At 44.6% G+C, this 16,833-nt stretch overlaps 1 protein-coding gene across 1 annotated transcript in view; it reads left to right on the top strand.

The window, feature by feature from the left end:
• Positions 1-16,833, top strand: part of csmd2 (CUB and Sushi multiple domains 2) — a 235,940-nt gene that overhangs the window by 154,650 nt on the left and 64,457 nt on the right. The window contains exons 27-33 of the mRNA XM_078290607.1: positions 2,366-2,568; positions 2,787-2,978; positions 4,771-4,909; positions 5,428-5,615; positions 9,601-9,795; positions 10,753-10,869; positions 13,151-13,264. Of these exons, the coding sequence (XP_078146733.1) occupies positions 2,366-2,568; positions 2,787-2,978; positions 4,771-4,909; positions 5,428-5,615; positions 9,601-9,795; positions 10,753-10,869; positions 13,151-13,264 (1,148 nt within the window). The remainder of the gene's footprint in view (positions 1-2,365; positions 2,569-2,786; positions 2,979-4,770; positions 4,910-5,427; positions 5,616-9,600; positions 9,796-10,752; positions 10,870-13,150; positions 13,265-16,833) is intronic.

Raw genomic sequence — 16,833 nt, forward strand, 5'->3', positions numbered from 1 at the left:
CCATTGCATACGGGCAAGTGAATGAGGAGGATTCCATCTTAAAGCTAGCATTTTTTTTGCTGCTGTAAGACCTATGAATAAAACATGAGATTTGAAGACCGACAGATCCAGTGATGAGGTATCGTTCAAAATCAGCAACCTGGGACAACAGGGTATATGCACACCCAATAAATCTGATAGGGTAGAGGATACTACTTTCCAGAATGAGGCCACCCCAGGGTATGAGTTTCATGAGGTGACGTGCTCAGGGATTCTTATGCTTAATGCATACTTAAAAAAAAACAAGAGTAACCATCGACCCATAACTTGAATGGCCTACCTGCCTGCTAGATATTTACATATGAACCGCCAGGCCCTCTATTCTTACCACTCAGGTGAGCAGTAATTACAGAAGAGAAGCCTTTCTTTGTTTCTTTGTCTCTGAAATTCCCGAAGAGAAAAAAAAAAAAATGTACTTGTCCTGTAAATGTAATTGTTTCTGAAAGTGAGTCCTGTACTTGATGGTCTGTCTTGAATTTTTGTATTTATTTATTTTTTTCACCACAAGTGCTTTCCTCTGTGAATCTAAACCCCACGATGCCAGGACAAGTGATGCTCCTGTGGGCACTCGATGTCATACAAGGCACGGTCAATTTGCAGGAAACTGCAACATGACAGTTCTGGAGCTTCTGCACTGATGTGCACTGCTGTTTTCTGACTGAATCAATTCAGTTCTTCTACGAAATAGTGCTTCTGAGTGAGCATCTTTATCCCATGAGGCATTCCTCATTTTGGCTGCGGTATCTTCCAGGATGGCCATGGCGCTATCCAGTGAGCACATGTGGTCACCCAATGCTTTGAACAGCGTCGTCTGACACGTTCGCCAAGGCCTCGTCCCAACGGAGCACTGGAAACGACATCAGAGACAGTGTTTTTTCTATTGCTGTAATACATCTGGAGAGCAAAGATGATCCCTCAAAAACATTGCTGTCGCTGTGATTAGCGCCGAGATGAGTCAACCAAACGCACAAAAAACTGTACTGCTACAAAGCCACCATCACTCAGACAAATCATTAAGCCTTTATTTTGCATATACCCCCCGTGCCCCTCTGATTCATCCTCTCATTTAGAAAAAAAAGGAACGACAACAATGTTTTTTTGAGTTTAGAGTGTCAAAATCAAAGCGCAAACTAAATGAGCTCCCAGAAACGGGCCGTGTTTATCTCATTTTTAATAACAATTCGAGACATGGCCGCAGGGCAAAGCTGCTGAAAATATTGTTTATGTCTCTAAATGGATAACCTGCAGTCTGTTGATGACAGATGCTGCCTTTATATTGAGTGGCCGGTGCCAACAATAGGCCGTAATTAAATAACTATGGTTTCCCATCTGTTGTAAAATACCGCATTTTGTCCCTTTTAGTCTCACCCAGCTTGTCCAAACACGCACATGCTTACACACGCATTCACACACACACACACAACTACCATGTACTTGACATCCAGTGGACCACCAGCTGGCTGACAGCTGTCAAGCCTAAGTGAAGTATAGATATTTTGACAGCATCATCTTTCTGATGTCTAGACTGAAACTATTAAACGCCGCAGCAGACGTGTCTGCTTGACTGATATTGTGGATCATCCATGGAATGCTCTAGATGTTTTGTCTCTTCAATTCAACATCCCTTTCCTTCCTTTATACTTGCCCTCAACAATGTTTTTTTGCCCTTTCTCTATTCTTATTCTCTCTCCTTTCATCACATGACTACCTTATTCTCATTCATTCTTATAAAGATTCATTGCATTTTATTTAATCTCCTCCGCTCTGACTCTTCGCTTTTTACTTTTTAGAAATTGTGAGCTCTATTCAGCTCAAAGCCTTCACTTATCCTTTTTTACCCTCCTGTATTGTCATAATGATTTGCAGTCTCAGTCTCACAATAAATATTTGCCAAGTCTGAAAACCCGAAGTCTACACCTAACCTGATATGAACCTTGAGCTCTAACATTTGGAGGGGAGGAAGAGGCATAGTTTCTACACAACCTTATCTGGATACCACCGATTTCATTGTGAAATGTCACTCTCAACGAATGGTGTTAATAGAAAAGTTGTAAGATATGGCCTTCTGCTGCAGCTGCATGACACTAAAGCCGTATTGCAAGTATTGGTAACACCCAGAGTTAAGATGTACCTTTTTGCGTTTTTGAGAAAAACAACTTTGTTTCAGGTCTGTACAGGTCGGTTGGTGCTTTCTGTGAGGCAGAATTGTAGGGGAGAGAGCGCATGCATGAGGGTCAACGCCTACATTTGCAGACCGGAAGATGTCCTAGCTTTTTAACTATCGACTGACATAGCTTCTAAAGGATCTCGTCTTTGTCTCCGCCAGTCTGCACTTCCTGGTTTTCCATACGGAGGAGGTCCACGACGTGCTGCGGATCTGGGACGGGCCCCAGGACGGAGGGGTCCTGCTGAGGGAGCTGAGCGGCTCCCAACTGCCGCCCGACGCCCACAGCACCTTCAACACCGTCAGCCTGCAGTTCACCACCGACTTCTTCACCAGCAAGCAGGGCTTCGCTCTGCAGTTCTCCGGTGAGGAGGCGGCGGGGCGGTGGAGGGGAGGGAGGGCGGAGGGGGGATGGCTGGGTGGTAATTGGGTGCAGAGAGAGAGAGAGAGAGAGACAGAGAGAGAAGCTTTTCAGCACTCATTGAGATTGACTTAGGAACTATGAGAATACAGTTCTTACAAATTGGAATAGAGGTTTATTTTCATGTCCTTTTACCGGTGGACACTTTCCTTGTTCCTCCAGTCTCCACTGCCACGTCCTGCAACGACCCGGGCATGCCCACCAACGGGACGCGCGGCGGGGACAGCAGGGAGCCCGGGGACCATGTGGTGTTCCAGTGCGATCCTGGCTATGTCCTGCAGGGGGCCAACAAGATCACCTGCACTGAGATCAACAGTCGCTTCTTCTGGCAGCCAGACCCTCCTACCTGCTCAGGTACAAACCGTCAGGCCTGCAGTAGTCAGCGCCATCAGTAACTGGACTGGACTGTATTGGACTGTCATCGTAACAAGGACAGACTGTTGTCACATAACATAACTACTGCTACTGCTGAATCGCTACAACACGCATGCTAGTCCCACTATTTCATTATGATTATATTATTATTAGTAGTAGGAGTAGCAGTAGTAGTAAGGTTGTTCTCTGCAAAGCTTTGGAGTTGGTATTTGCTACTTTTATATACTTTATACTGCAGACTCCAGACTTAAATGTTCAGGTACTTAGAGATGCACGGATATATAGATTTTTTTGAAAAACACTTCATACTCCTTTTTTCCCATAGAATGATTAGTGACTCCATGAATAGTGGAGTGTGACTATACATCAGGTGTTCAAATTCTAAACACTTTTTTTTTTCCACTTAATTTCAGCTAGTCCACCCATTTACTCAAGGAAATGTACTTTTTAAATTTATGCTTGTAAGCTTAATGTGGTCATGATATATTATAGAATAACACAGTATAGAAAGAAAAAAAAGGTTATCCGTTGAGGTATATCTTGCCATATAACTTACGCCCATTTACTGTAATACAACAACCGGTTAACCTGTGTTGTTTGACTGACTTTTGTGAAAAAGGTAGCCAATACAGGTAGGCCCTGACACGATTACTTTACAGACTCCTGAAGTGAATCTTAAGTGGCAAACCCGATTGCCTCATTCCCCAGACATCTCCTGAAGTCACTGCAGGAGACAGAGAGATCTGATTAGCCTGCTTCTCAATAACAACACAGACCTCTCAGTCAGACCTCTACTCTTTTACAGTCCTTTTTTCATAGAGATATAATTGCACTAACTTGGTGCTCCAGAAAACAACGTGAAGTAATTAACAATGGCAATTAAGATGTCGTAATTAGCTGCCTTGTTTAATCAGTGCTCGGCTTAATTAGATTGATAGCTTTTTCTGGGAATACAAACAGAGGCTATGGGCAGGCCAGTTCACTGAGAGTTACAGGTGAGATCCTGGCAAGCCAGTGTCAACAGGCATTAGCTGCGTCTCAATTAAGCTTCCACCACAATGACTTGCTGTACGAGAAGAGAGTAAATAACAATTAGAACTTAGGAGGACTCACTACTTTCTTTGTTGTTGTTTATTTAAAGTTTTAGAGCTTTATGTAGCGTTGCTACACATGTGTTTCGTGTTGACTCAAGCTGCGTTTCCTCTAACTATATTTCAGCTCTTCACATCGCATTTCAAGTGCTTTGTTAGAACTGAGATCAGCATTGCCAGGTTTTTATGTAATTAAGCAATGTGCTGTGAAAAATGTCCAACCCAGAAATTTAGTCTTATAGTCATTCTTAAAATCATATTTTCCTTAAAACGAGTTAATATTTCTGCCAGTTGGGGACATAGTTCCTCTCCTTTCCAATGCAGTTTCACTTGTTTCATACATTTTCTACAAACACATATTTTCTACAAAGTGTCAATAAATGAAACAATCGAGGATCATGCAGATCAGTATACTAATATGAAGAAAATAACACTTAATTTGCATTAGAAATAAGTTGATTTGCATTGAAAACAAGTGTGTTTTTCACTCGATTAAAAAAAGATGATATTAAGACTCAGCACAAGATTAAATTACTTCTTAAAATTGATATTTTTTTTGCAGTGTGGTAACTCAATTTTGGATAAATATACAGTAGCTGCAAAATTGGGGTTCTCACATTGTTTACTAGTGGATTTACTACTGCTAATTGTGTTTTCAACCTATTTGTCCCTTTTGATAGCTCCCTGTGGAGGGAACCTGACTGGTCCCAGTGGGTTGATTCTGTCTCCAGAGTATCCTGAGCCGTACCCGCATGGCAGGGAGTGTGACTGGACAGTGACCGTCACACCAGACTATGTCATCGCTCTCAACTTCAACCAGTAAGCTCTAGTGATATACAGACTGCAGCATATACTGCATGTTTGGAATATGTTTGAAATCCGTCATAATTCTTGATCCTTACTAGTTTAGTTTAGTTTAGACACAAGTGAAGTGATGAAAACAGTGATAAAATTCAATAATTAAAAAACACAGAAGAAAAAAAGAGAAATGTAAGCAGGTGAGATAAAAACAATAATAAAAAATCCCCAAGGGGCTTATGAGAACATTTCACCTCAAAATGAAATAAACAAAACAACACACACAAATAAAACAATCAAAATTGCACCGATTCTAATTGGCAACAAAACACAACATGGAAAACAGTATTAGCATTCAAAAGGCAGCTCCTTTAATCATGTTATTACCCCATACAAAAAAAATATATATACTGTATATATAAAGAAGTGAATTTATTTGTTTCCAAATTATTCTAATGAGGTGTGTTCTGTCACTGTAACTACTGCTCATCTAAACTGCAGTCTTTCTAATGCAATATTCCTTGCACCCCCGTATTCAGGTTCAGCTTGGAGCCCAGTTATGACTTCCTACACATCTACGACGGGCCGGACTCCCTCAGCCCCTTGCTGGGTAGTTTCTACGGCACAGATGTTCCAGATCGCATCGAGAGCAGCTCCAACACGCTCTTCCTGGCTTTCCGCAGCGACGCCTCCCTCAGCAGCAATGGATTTGTGCTGCAGTACACAGGTGTGCAACCTTTTGGTGGGAGGAACGACTTGCATTGATATTTCGCTTGTTGGACAAAATGATCAAGCTACTGTAAATGTCGATGTGGTGTGTCTGTGTGTTAGATTTGTCCAGCTCTAGTTTCTTTAAAATTGTGAACAAAGCTCTGCAGATTTTAAATATGTGATGTTTTATTCCCACGACTCGAGCCAAATAATTCATGTTTGGAAAATCTCCCCCTGGCAGAGTCGGAATGGATTTGCCCTCCACTGCTTATCGACCTTGTACATTGTTTCTTTTTAACTTTCTCTTGTTTCCAAGTCCAAAGCGAGTGAGATTAGCAGTGTGAAAATTGCTTTGGAGAAAGAATGGGGCCTCACTGCTCCTGATCGCCACCCTCCCGTTTGCGCCATGGTCTGTCTGGGCATAATTATCGATCTGCACCTCCTCTAGCGGCCGACTAAAAAAGAATTATGAAAATGAAAAGCCGACAGCATGTGTGCTTAAGCTCCGTTTGATCAATGCCTCGCTGCCGCGCGAAAGGCTTCTCATAAATTAGAGCGAGCGCCTTTTGTTGTCTCGCGCCTAAGCTCTGCTGACCGCGACATGTTGTTTGGGGGACCCAGAATTATTTGCTCACACGCGAGGTACGCGGCACTAGACACATGATGCAGGATGATCAAAGACGTGTTTGAAAGAGGACCAGTTGGTTGACGGATATCACAGCAGATCTGCATTTGCTGCGGCTGTGTTTCAGCCTCACAGGGGAACGCTCCGGTGCCTGTTGTGTCGCAGAATGTGTTAAAGCCTTCTGCTAACAAATATTCAGACGCTGAACAAGCTCTAAATTAGACAGGGCAGCTTCGTTAAGGGCTTTGCTTGAGAGAACAGTGCTAAATCTTCCTAAATCTCCCAGCCTCAATTAGAGCTGTTTAAGGTATCAGACGTTTAACCAATTCCAGATTGACCCCTAGCTCTCTGTTTCTTGGCTGGTGTGCAGACAGGGAAGGATTAGATCTATATAAGCAATTCAACCGATTTCAGAAGTCTACCTGCCTATGGGATATAACCCCGCAGTTCATTTGCAAATTGGACATAAATGGAGTGGAAACACTGCGTTTAGGGTAACACATTCTTACAGAGCCTACCCCTTAATTCACTCCTAACAATATTTACTGCAGTGTGTGGTACAGTGTGTGATATTGTATGGCCAATCTGGTAGAGCAGATGGACCCAGTGTGTGGCTCAGCAAAACCCCCTCTCCCCACTTCCAATTCTCCACACTAATGAACCGTAACCAAATAATACATAAATTACTTCCTCAGTTTCAGACAAACAACACGGCACAAAGGCATATTTGGCCGTGGGTTGGGGTCTGTTTGGTGAGGAAACAGCAAGTTGACGAGTTGGCCCGGCTAGTATTTGGTCAGCCTGCCGCTGAAAATTGCATTACGAAATCTGCCTGAGGCGCTGTCAGCCTCTTTACCCAGCAATCGTTATGTCTCTCTCTCTGTCTGTCTCGCTGGCCATGTCTGATTAGGCGCTGTCGGGGCATGTGTGGGCCAAAACTTCTCATGCCTGAGCCACATGTAAATAACACAAAAAATACAGACACAGACCTGGACACACACATAAATACACACGGAAAAAGAAAAACACAAGCACAGACATGCGAGCGCAGTCATGCCCACACATCTGTCTAATCCAATGCTTTCACCCACTTCAAGACTCCCTTTCACATCACATCGCATCACTTAAACTCCTCAGAGGAGCTGCAGAAACAGATGATGCCTCTCGCCAGCTTTCTCACACACCTAGAAATATCCCAGGGCAAGGCCCGTTAAACCGGCCAACTTCACTGTGGCGACCGACCTTCTCACCGCCGGCTTGTGTCCAGGGCCGGTCCGGACCTGGTGCCAGCTTCATCCATCACGCCTCCGCTGTCCTCTGCCAGGTCTGCTAGTTTAATGGAGGAGGAGGCGAGGGAAAGCTTAGGCCCAGATCAGCCGCAGCTAAAGGCCTGACCTGCCTCGGAGAGGGGGGCCTGTGGGACGGGCAGACCACATGTCTTCCCCTCGCATTCTGTTCAGCCATGAAGGGCAGCCTCCTGTCCGGTCAACAGGCCTCCATCTGCAAGGGTTTAGAGAGTCAAAACCAGTCGCGCACTAGAAACTGGACATCTGCTAAAGGTGCTACATGTAGCGTTTTAACATCAATAAATCATCACCACGTTATTTTTTTGACGTTGGTATCATTACTATAAACAAATGAGACCATCACTGAGAGGATTAGCAGCTTGTACCAGCCTCTATGCTGCGTTTTACATTTTGTGCCACTGGTCGGATTTTGTGGGAAATCTGCTGGATTGCTTTATGCCACAAAGGGATATTGTGTTATGGCACGAAACAGGAAGAGGGTGCTGTTCTTCCAGCACAAATGTTTCTCTCAACAGCAGATGGTGGAACAAGTGAAAGGTCCATGGAAAAATAACAAGTTTGTCTTCTTCAGTAAAGAATAAGGGAAAACAAACGCAGTGATGCCAGGCAGGGGGTGGGGGGGGTGGGGGGGAACAAGCAACATCCTCTTTGTGACAGGAAGCATCGAGGTTTATGGGAAATGCGGACTTAATGTTGAGAAACACTAGCACTAACAACACCATGCGTGAGATAGAGGCTATCAATCATCTCCACCATGGTCTCATTTACAGTAATTATACCAATTTGTCACAATTAATTTGATGTATTGATGTGTAGAAATGTATGGAGCCCGCCAGGTGACATCAGAAAAAATCTTTTTTAATGCGCGGCCACGGTTGAGTAAAGCTTGTGCATGAGTTACTAAAGCGAACAATCTGCAACTGTGCCCACGCTTTACCCAAACCGCACCCAAGCTTTATCCCACACTTTACCTATATCATACTCATTTACCTATATGCTCTAATAACTCTGTGGTGGCCACGCATTCAAAAATATTTTTTCCAATGTCATCTGGCAGGCTCCGGAAAAATGCTACTTTAACTTTAACTGTTGGAAAACTTCTGGAGGTGTTGTTACCTATTTAAAGTTTGCTTTCTACCAGTTGATGTTGAGTTAGCTCAATCTATTTTTTATTTATTTTAGTCAGATGTTGAAAGGTGAGTTGAAGTTTTCGAAAAGAAAACAAAGACAAAAGAAAACATTTGACTTACCTTCCCTTTATTGATATTTGTGTATGTGTGTGTGTGTGTGTGTGTGTGTGTGTGTTTTTCGATCATCAATTATTGAAGTTTGCAGCCAGGCTAGATCAGACAGGGCATTTGTGTTGTGTTTAAGATTGAGCTAAATTGCTTGAGGCTGTGAAGTCTGCCAAATTGACAGGCCTCCTCTCATATGCACATTTTCCACCTAAGAGCAACATAGTGGTAGATTGAGCAAGACATCTTTCTTACGACCTCAAGGGTGGTGATTGATATGTGGTTAGATACTTTGTGTATATGTCTGTGTGTGTGTGTGTTTGTGAGAGAGAGAGAGTAAGAGAAAGAAAGCTTGCGTATGTGCATTGTCTTCTCTAGTTGACTGCACAGCAAAGCGTTGTGTGAGCGGCGGTTGTGTGCCGTCAGCAGACCTTGGGCCAGCGCAACGCCACTCTCAATCAGCTGCCTGTCTGTCTGCACGGCCATACATACCTCCAGCAGCCACAGATGAGAGGGCACTGTCAAGGGCTGGAGAGAAAAGTGGCAGTCAGGGAGATATATTTACTGAAAGAGGAAAGCATAGAGCGGCGGGAAGAAAAGAAGAGAGATAGGATGGGAAGAGAGATAGGAGGGAAGGAAGAAAATCAAGCAAGAAAGAACGAAAAGATCACAGTGTGTTGCATTTTAGAAATCTGCGAATATCAGGAACCTTAGGCAGAAAACAATTTCTATTCAAGCATCGCCTCAGCAACTTGATATAAAAATCCATTTACTGAATACCAACATGCATTCCTATCCAACGCTGATTTTCCGCCGTGTTACCTCTCTCCACAGAAAACCCTAGGGAGTCTTGTTTTGAGCCGGGCCTGGTGCGCAACGGCACGCGGGTGGGCGCCGACCTCAAGCTGGGCTCCACCGTCACCTACCACTGCGACAGCGGCTACACACTGGAGGGAGACCCCACCCTCACTTGCATCATGGGGGGAGACAGCAAGCCCAGTTGGAACAAACCCAAACCCATCTGCATTGGTAAACACTGACATCTGGAGACGGTTGTTAGGAACACAAACCAGATCTGTGCCCGTAGATTTATCACATGTAAATATGCACGCCTGGTCACGTGATTATGTGCACAGCTTCGCCCTGCGGTTTATATTTGTAGGATTGTGTGGGTTTTGCTAATGTGCGTACACATGTAAGGGTGTAGCTTTTATTCTATTTTTGCCGCTATAATTTAATCTGCACTTCAAAGAGGGCTGTTTTCCTTTTTCTTTTTTTGCATCTCTGCACAGCTCCTCCTTACACTCAAGGTGAAACCTGTATTATCCCGGCTGTGCTTTGACATGCACATGGCGGGGCTGATGCTCACTGTGTATATTACCCTGTAAAGCTGGTTAAAGCTCCCCGGCGTCAGAGAATCTGTCTCTCGCGCGGCGCAGCCTCGGTTAGATATCGGCTGGAATACATGCTAACACACACAGCTACACACAAACACAGACTCACACACTCGCATGGACGTGCAGATGCATATACGTGCAGACACAAACCGACAAAAGAAAACAGCCAAAACACACACTCACATACATAACCACACACAAGGATGAGAGCATGCACAAAGACACAAGCGCGCGCACAGCAGGTTTTAGGGGCTCTAAGCAGGAGAGGAGATTCGAGCCTCATCTCTCCCAGGCTAACCCGGAGGGACACTTGGAAAACATTGCAATTTCACCGTGGCAAACACCAGGGACATCTTCCACCCGAAGCCCAATCAGACAAGAAAAGTAATTTAGGAGTGACGGAACAGAGGGGATGGAGAAGGAGGGGAGTAAAAAAAAAAGAGAATTGGAACCTTACACTACTGGCTTTATTCCTCCCCTCTCCTGCCACCCTATCCTTTTGGTTGTCTCTTCATGTGTGTTCTCATCTCTCTCTCTTTATCTCACGGTGTATCTCTCTCTCTCTCTCTGACTGTCTCTCCCTCTCTAGCTCCGTGCGGTGGACAGTACTCGGGTTTGGAGGGAGTGGTCTTGTCTCCCGGTTACCCTGGCAACTACAGCAGCGCACGAACCTGTCTGTACTCTGTGGTCGTGCCCAAGGACTATGGTGAGGCTAAGAAAAGCACAGTATACATGCATGGATGGATGGATAGAGAATTTGTATTGTTTCTCTCTTATTTGTTCATTTCTCAAGGCAGCCTTTCGCGTGTGTGTGTGTGTGTGTGTGTGTGTGTGTGTGTGTGTGTGTGTGTGTTGGGGGGGGGGGGGTCGTAATCTTCCTTACACACAAGGAAAATTGGGTCGAAACAAGCTGTCTTCAGGTACAGATCAGCGTCTCGGCAAAGACGGGAAGACAGGCGCGCACGGATTATATGTGTCTTTCATTGAAGCTCAAACAGCGAACGTTTTGATGCGCAAACCGTCTTTATCAGAGTCAAACTATGTTCAAGTGTCTCACTGTATTTCACATAGTCTTTCAGTATGGAAATAAAAAGAAACACCGAAAGAAGGAAGAAAAACAATTGGGCTTTTTCACACCTGAATATTCTTAGTGACAGGTGCGTAGGAGAAAACATCTTGGTACAAAACTTGTAAAAGGCTCCCCCGCACGCTGTCTTCTTCACTTGCAATTAAAGCACTTTAGTCAGAGACTTACTTTATGCTTGCCTTAGGACCAGAAACTTTGTATAAAATGAAGGCAACAGAAGCTCTTTTCATATATTTGTACAAGCACATAATAGAGTAATTCTTATATCTCAGTGTGTCTCAGTGGCATTCACACACCCTGCCGTTACTTTGGTGGAGCAATTTAATCACTATCTTACACGCCAGGCATATGTCTGTCTGCCATACCACACACACAAACACACACACACACATACACACACACATTCAAACACAACAGCAAATAATTGCTGTCTGGAAGCTCCGGAGTTCCTGGCGTTCCACCACTTTTTGGCATTTCCATCTTAAAGGTCACAGCTTCCTTTCAATATGTGATCTCTGATATTCTAGGAGCAGCAAATATTGGGAAAGCAAAAACAGTACAGAAGAACACCTCACACATGCAAATACAGATGCGCAAACATATGGTACACTTACTTACCCACACTGCCTGCAATGTCTCCCAGGCTCTCTCTCTATGACTCTTTCTGTGTGTGTGTGTGTGTGTGTGTGTGTGTGTGTGTCTCTCTATCCATCCTCTTTTTTTCTTCCCTCTCTTTCCCTAATGAGGTATCAACAGTGTGCCTCTCTAAGGGAAAGCTCAGCTCCCATCATTGTTCATTTACGCCAAGCGGCGGCGGCCTTGGGGTACTTCACCCCGATCTTTTAAACGCGGAGGTCATGTCGTCCATTCGGAGGTCCGGCACCGTCACAAAATTACAGGGCACCCATCCCCCTTGGACCCCGATGGCAACATATTTCACTCCGCGAAGTCAAAGTGCGAGAGGAAATGGAAATAATTAAAGCCCGCATTTGCATTTTCTTGGCAAATGACAGCGAGGCCCGAGGCAGCGCACTTTATCGTGCGGAACCACAAACCCTTTCGCTTCGTTTCCCGCCGGTTCCCATTAGGCTGACGCGCGCACCCGCCTTAATGACAGGCTATTTTCCTCAATGGAGAGGACAGGATGGGTGCCACGGTATCCCCTGGCTCCCTTAGCGTAGATAAAGAGAGAAAGAGGGGAGGGAAAAAAAGAGGGGAGCGCTGGAGATGAGTAGGAGACGCAGATGGAGCAGTTTGCTGAGTCATGGCCGAACAAGTATAAGTCAACAGATAGGGCCCTGCCATTACACCTAATGGAGAACACTATGTTCCTTCTCCTTCCTTCCCCTCTCTCTCTCTCTCTCTCTCTCTCTCTATTACCTGTAATATTCCATACTAGTAAACCAGACAGATATTGGACCTGAAAGAACTGAATATGCTCAAGCGATAGGAGTGGAAATGGTGGATTGAAAAGATGAAAGTACTATAGTACAGCTTTAGCTGCACATTGTACACCAGATTGGCTGTCATTGCCAAAGCCTTTCAACTAATGACAAGTCATCAAGCCCAGATGGAATTGTTGATCTTCCCTGTGTAATATCGTTTTTTAGTTGTGTTGCCATATCCCGCGGTATTATCCCCCATGCTTTAAAGTAGACATTTTGATGAAATGGGTTGTAATATTCTTTTGAATGCAGATACTGCGGCAACAAGTACTTTACGAGTTTTCAGTATCACTTCAATAGATCATGCGCATCTCAATTTGACTCCTATGATTGCAGTCGCCAACATGAAAGCGGGGGAAGGATGCGGTCGCTAATTTCAGCTGCACTCCTCCAAAGGGGTTTTCATTTCCTCTGACGTGTCTTTTTTTGTCTGTTTTTTTTTTTGTCTTCTTCAGTGGTGTTCAGCCAATTCGCCTTCTTCCAGACGGCTCTGAATGACGTGGTGGAGGTCTACGACGGAGCGACGCAGCACTCCCGTGTCCTCAGCTCGCTGTCTGGAGCACACACAGGTACTTGCTCACACACACGCCTTCACACACACACATTTGTATAGGCACTACAGGGAATATTTCAGCCGGTATGAAACACGAGGGAGGTGAAAGACAGGACGGATGAAACGGCAGCTAGGTAAGACATGCTTGTACGACTTCTGTTTCATATGCAGCAACAGCATGTACCAAAGGAACAAAACTGATGTAACTGTTCTCATCTCCCAGCCGTTGTTTTTGGAACATGACAGGGGACTAAATAAGATGCTGTCTTAGCCCCATCCCTTTCATAGGGCTCCAGTTAAACTGCGAGGCAAATTGCTGACACAGGCAGAACTGCCGTGGCCGTAGGTGGGCTCCTGAGAGCTGCAAAACACGACTCAACAGAGACAGCAGCAACTTAAGAGTCACCGGGGCAACATAACGGCAGACAGGCTCACTAAGACACACATGCACATACATATGCATTCATGCGCATACACGTGCATACATGTAAACACTCAAAAAATACACGCAGGTGAAGTCATAAAGGAAGACAAGTGTATACCACGCACACACACACACACACACTTTTGTCTTACTGTACTTGTGAGGAGCTTCTATTGACCAATTTCATTCCCTAACCCCTAACCTTCACCCTCACCACAACATGCCTAACTTGAACCCTAAACTTCAGTTCTAACCCCTTAAGTTAAGTTTGGACCAACCATAATCACCCTCATTTTGCCAAAATGTCCTCACTTTCAAGATCTAAATTTCAAGGAGTTCAAGGTGTTCTTGTACTTCTCACAAGGACAGAAGTACAAGAACACACATAGGCACAGACACACTCACACACACCACACACAGAGTAGATAGGAAAAGAACAGAAAATATGAAGAAAAGCATAAAGGAGAGATGAAGGCGGATGGTGGGTTTTCCGTCGCGAAATTGCAGACGCGCGGAATTGCTAGACGTCAGAACTTTTGACTGGCTACAAAAGAAACAGCTTGAATGTGGTGGGTGGGGGAGGTGTGTGTGTGTGGGGGGGGGCGGGGGGGGGGGAGTTCAAGTTGTCAAGAGGGGGCGAGAGGGAAGGCGTGTGAGTTTAGGGCAGCTCTCCATCTCACCCTGCCCTAGCTCTGTGGCTTGACAAAAGCAAAATGATTACTTTGGTTTGTGTCCAGGGCAGCCTCCGAAAATCCAGTTTACAGCTCAATAAAAAGGGGGCTATATTAACTGCGGGCTCCTAGCGGCAGGTTCACAGAGCTCTCTAACCAGGCATGGCAGAGCAGAACTGACACACTTTGGCAAGGGAAGACAGACTTTTAGCCCACACAGACACTGACACAGAGGCACTTGTGCATGCAGACAAAACTAGCATGAATTACTCATGATACAGAAGCGTGCGCTCACACACGGCGTACGCATATACAACTAAACTCACAAAATGCACCCACACACATGTGCACGCACCTGCAAGCACACAAAGCAAGAAATTCACCCACGCAATTTAAGTATGCAAGCTGTTTGTCATTATGCGCAGTGCATTATATATACAGTCGAGTAATGTGTGTTTTGGTGGATGGCAGGATGTTATTATTCAAGCATGTGAAATCACAGTAGTCAAAACACAAGGCAGTTGGCTGTGATTAAGCTGATGTTGAAAAGCATATTACGGCAAACTTGTCTCAGTATAGCGTTCAGCAGCTTGTTTTCATCACTGTCTGTCATGTCCAGTGAGACAAATCACTGTGAATTAATAGAGGCAGTGGCGACAAACAGAACGAAATTAGAGGAAAGAGAGAGCTGAATAAACGACTGATAAAAGGTAGCAATGATAACCGACTAGGAAAGGAGGAAGGATGTAGGAGGAAAGGACAAAAGGACCGAATCAAGAAATCAGAGAGACTTATCTAAATGCTAATTTCTAAATTGATTTCAAACAAGGCTGTTGTTACTCACTTGGCCCTCATTTAAAGTGTGATTGGAAAGTCAATTTTAATTCAACTTCACTTCAGTTTGACCACCTTTCTTGCTAACATCAATGCACTTCATATTGCTTGCACTGTTACCATAACGCTGAACAATGCTATACATTCATTTGTAAAGTGTGCCCTCCAATTCTTATAATCCCCACTTTACCTAAACCTGTTCTTTCACTGTAAACATATTTGCTTTGTGGTTAAACCGCTGCGGTGTTAATCCCTGACATTGCTCCAAATGCCCCTGAGCAATTGCACCTAACACCCATGATGATGTGAACCAGCCGACGCCAACGATTGCCATTGAAAATCAGCTGCCATTAACTAAACTTGTACCCAAAGTTGTTATCTGCCCTTGTAGAAATAAATCATTCATATACCAACGTAGAGGATAACGTTAAGGGCATAGACGTTTGGAATTGGAACGTGGCCAAAGGGTTGATGAGTTACGTGCTGACACACCTTGTTTGATCTGTCTGGATGAATACCTGCCCCGCGCGGCAAATTATGAAACACCGTCACCATGACAGCACACAGCAAGGGCTTCCTCTAATAAACTACCCAGCATGCCTCGGGGGCCCTGCGGTGGAACTCGAGTAATCGCGGTGATGACGGCGTTAAGCAACTGCGCCATAGGACTTATCTCAGGACACCGCGCTTAAGGGCACACACAAGTACACAGACGCAACAACACAGGCGAACCCATGCACGCACGGGACACACACACACACACACACACACACACACACACACACACACACACACACACGCACAGATGTTGCCTCTGGGGTTAAGTGTGTCTGCCTCCCACTACAGTGTGACAGCAAGCAGACACAGAGTAATGAGATCCACTGCAGAGAGCCAGTCAGCGGCACACTGAGAGAAAGACAGAGAAGCAGAGACAGAGAGAGATGCCCACACTCTGTATCATGTTCTGTGTCAGTCAACAAATAGTATCCCACCACAGTAGAGGCATCATAAGGGCTATGAGCTGATTCAGGTAGCAGGAGGTTATAACAGTGATATCACTGGTCAAATGTGCTGTTTTTAAATATTTTGCACATGGTTATAGATTTGAAATGTTGATCAAATTTGAAGGGCATGTGATACATTACAAGCAGATTACAAGCCCATTAGAAGCATAGATAAACTTTTCTTGCAATATACAGTAATCCTCTTACCATATAACCATATACTGTAGTTTCCCCATAAAGCATTCAACGCTCTAAAATGATTGCATACTGTCACATTATACATACATTATATAACTTAACATGCATTCCCAATGTGCTTTTAATGCACTCACGATGCCTTATACACCCCCATCAGCAAGTATAACTAAATTGCTTACGTAGATGGAGGCCTCCCTGTGAAAAGCCTGTCATCACCTAACACTCCAGCCTTCACTGCAGCTTGTCATTAAAATCCGGGGCGTACACGTTAATTCCGTTCACACTCTCCCGCTATGCTGCGGACGGACAGGGCCCGTGTCTATTCAAATCCAGAGAACTCTGTCCTCTTGAGCTTTCACACCATCATTAGCAGTTTCCCAACCACATGCCTTTTTGAATTTTAATGCAGGGAGCACAGAGGGACTGCATTAAACTGAACTGTGAATGCATAGTA

Source organism: Centroberyx gerrardi, chromosome 19 (assembly GCF_048128805.1).
Source record: "Centroberyx gerrardi isolate f3 chromosome 19, fCenGer3.hap1.cur.20231027, whole genome shotgun sequence".
NCBI classification, from domain to species: Eukaryota; Metazoa; Chordata; class Actinopteri; order Beryciformes; family Berycidae; genus Centroberyx; species Centroberyx gerrardi.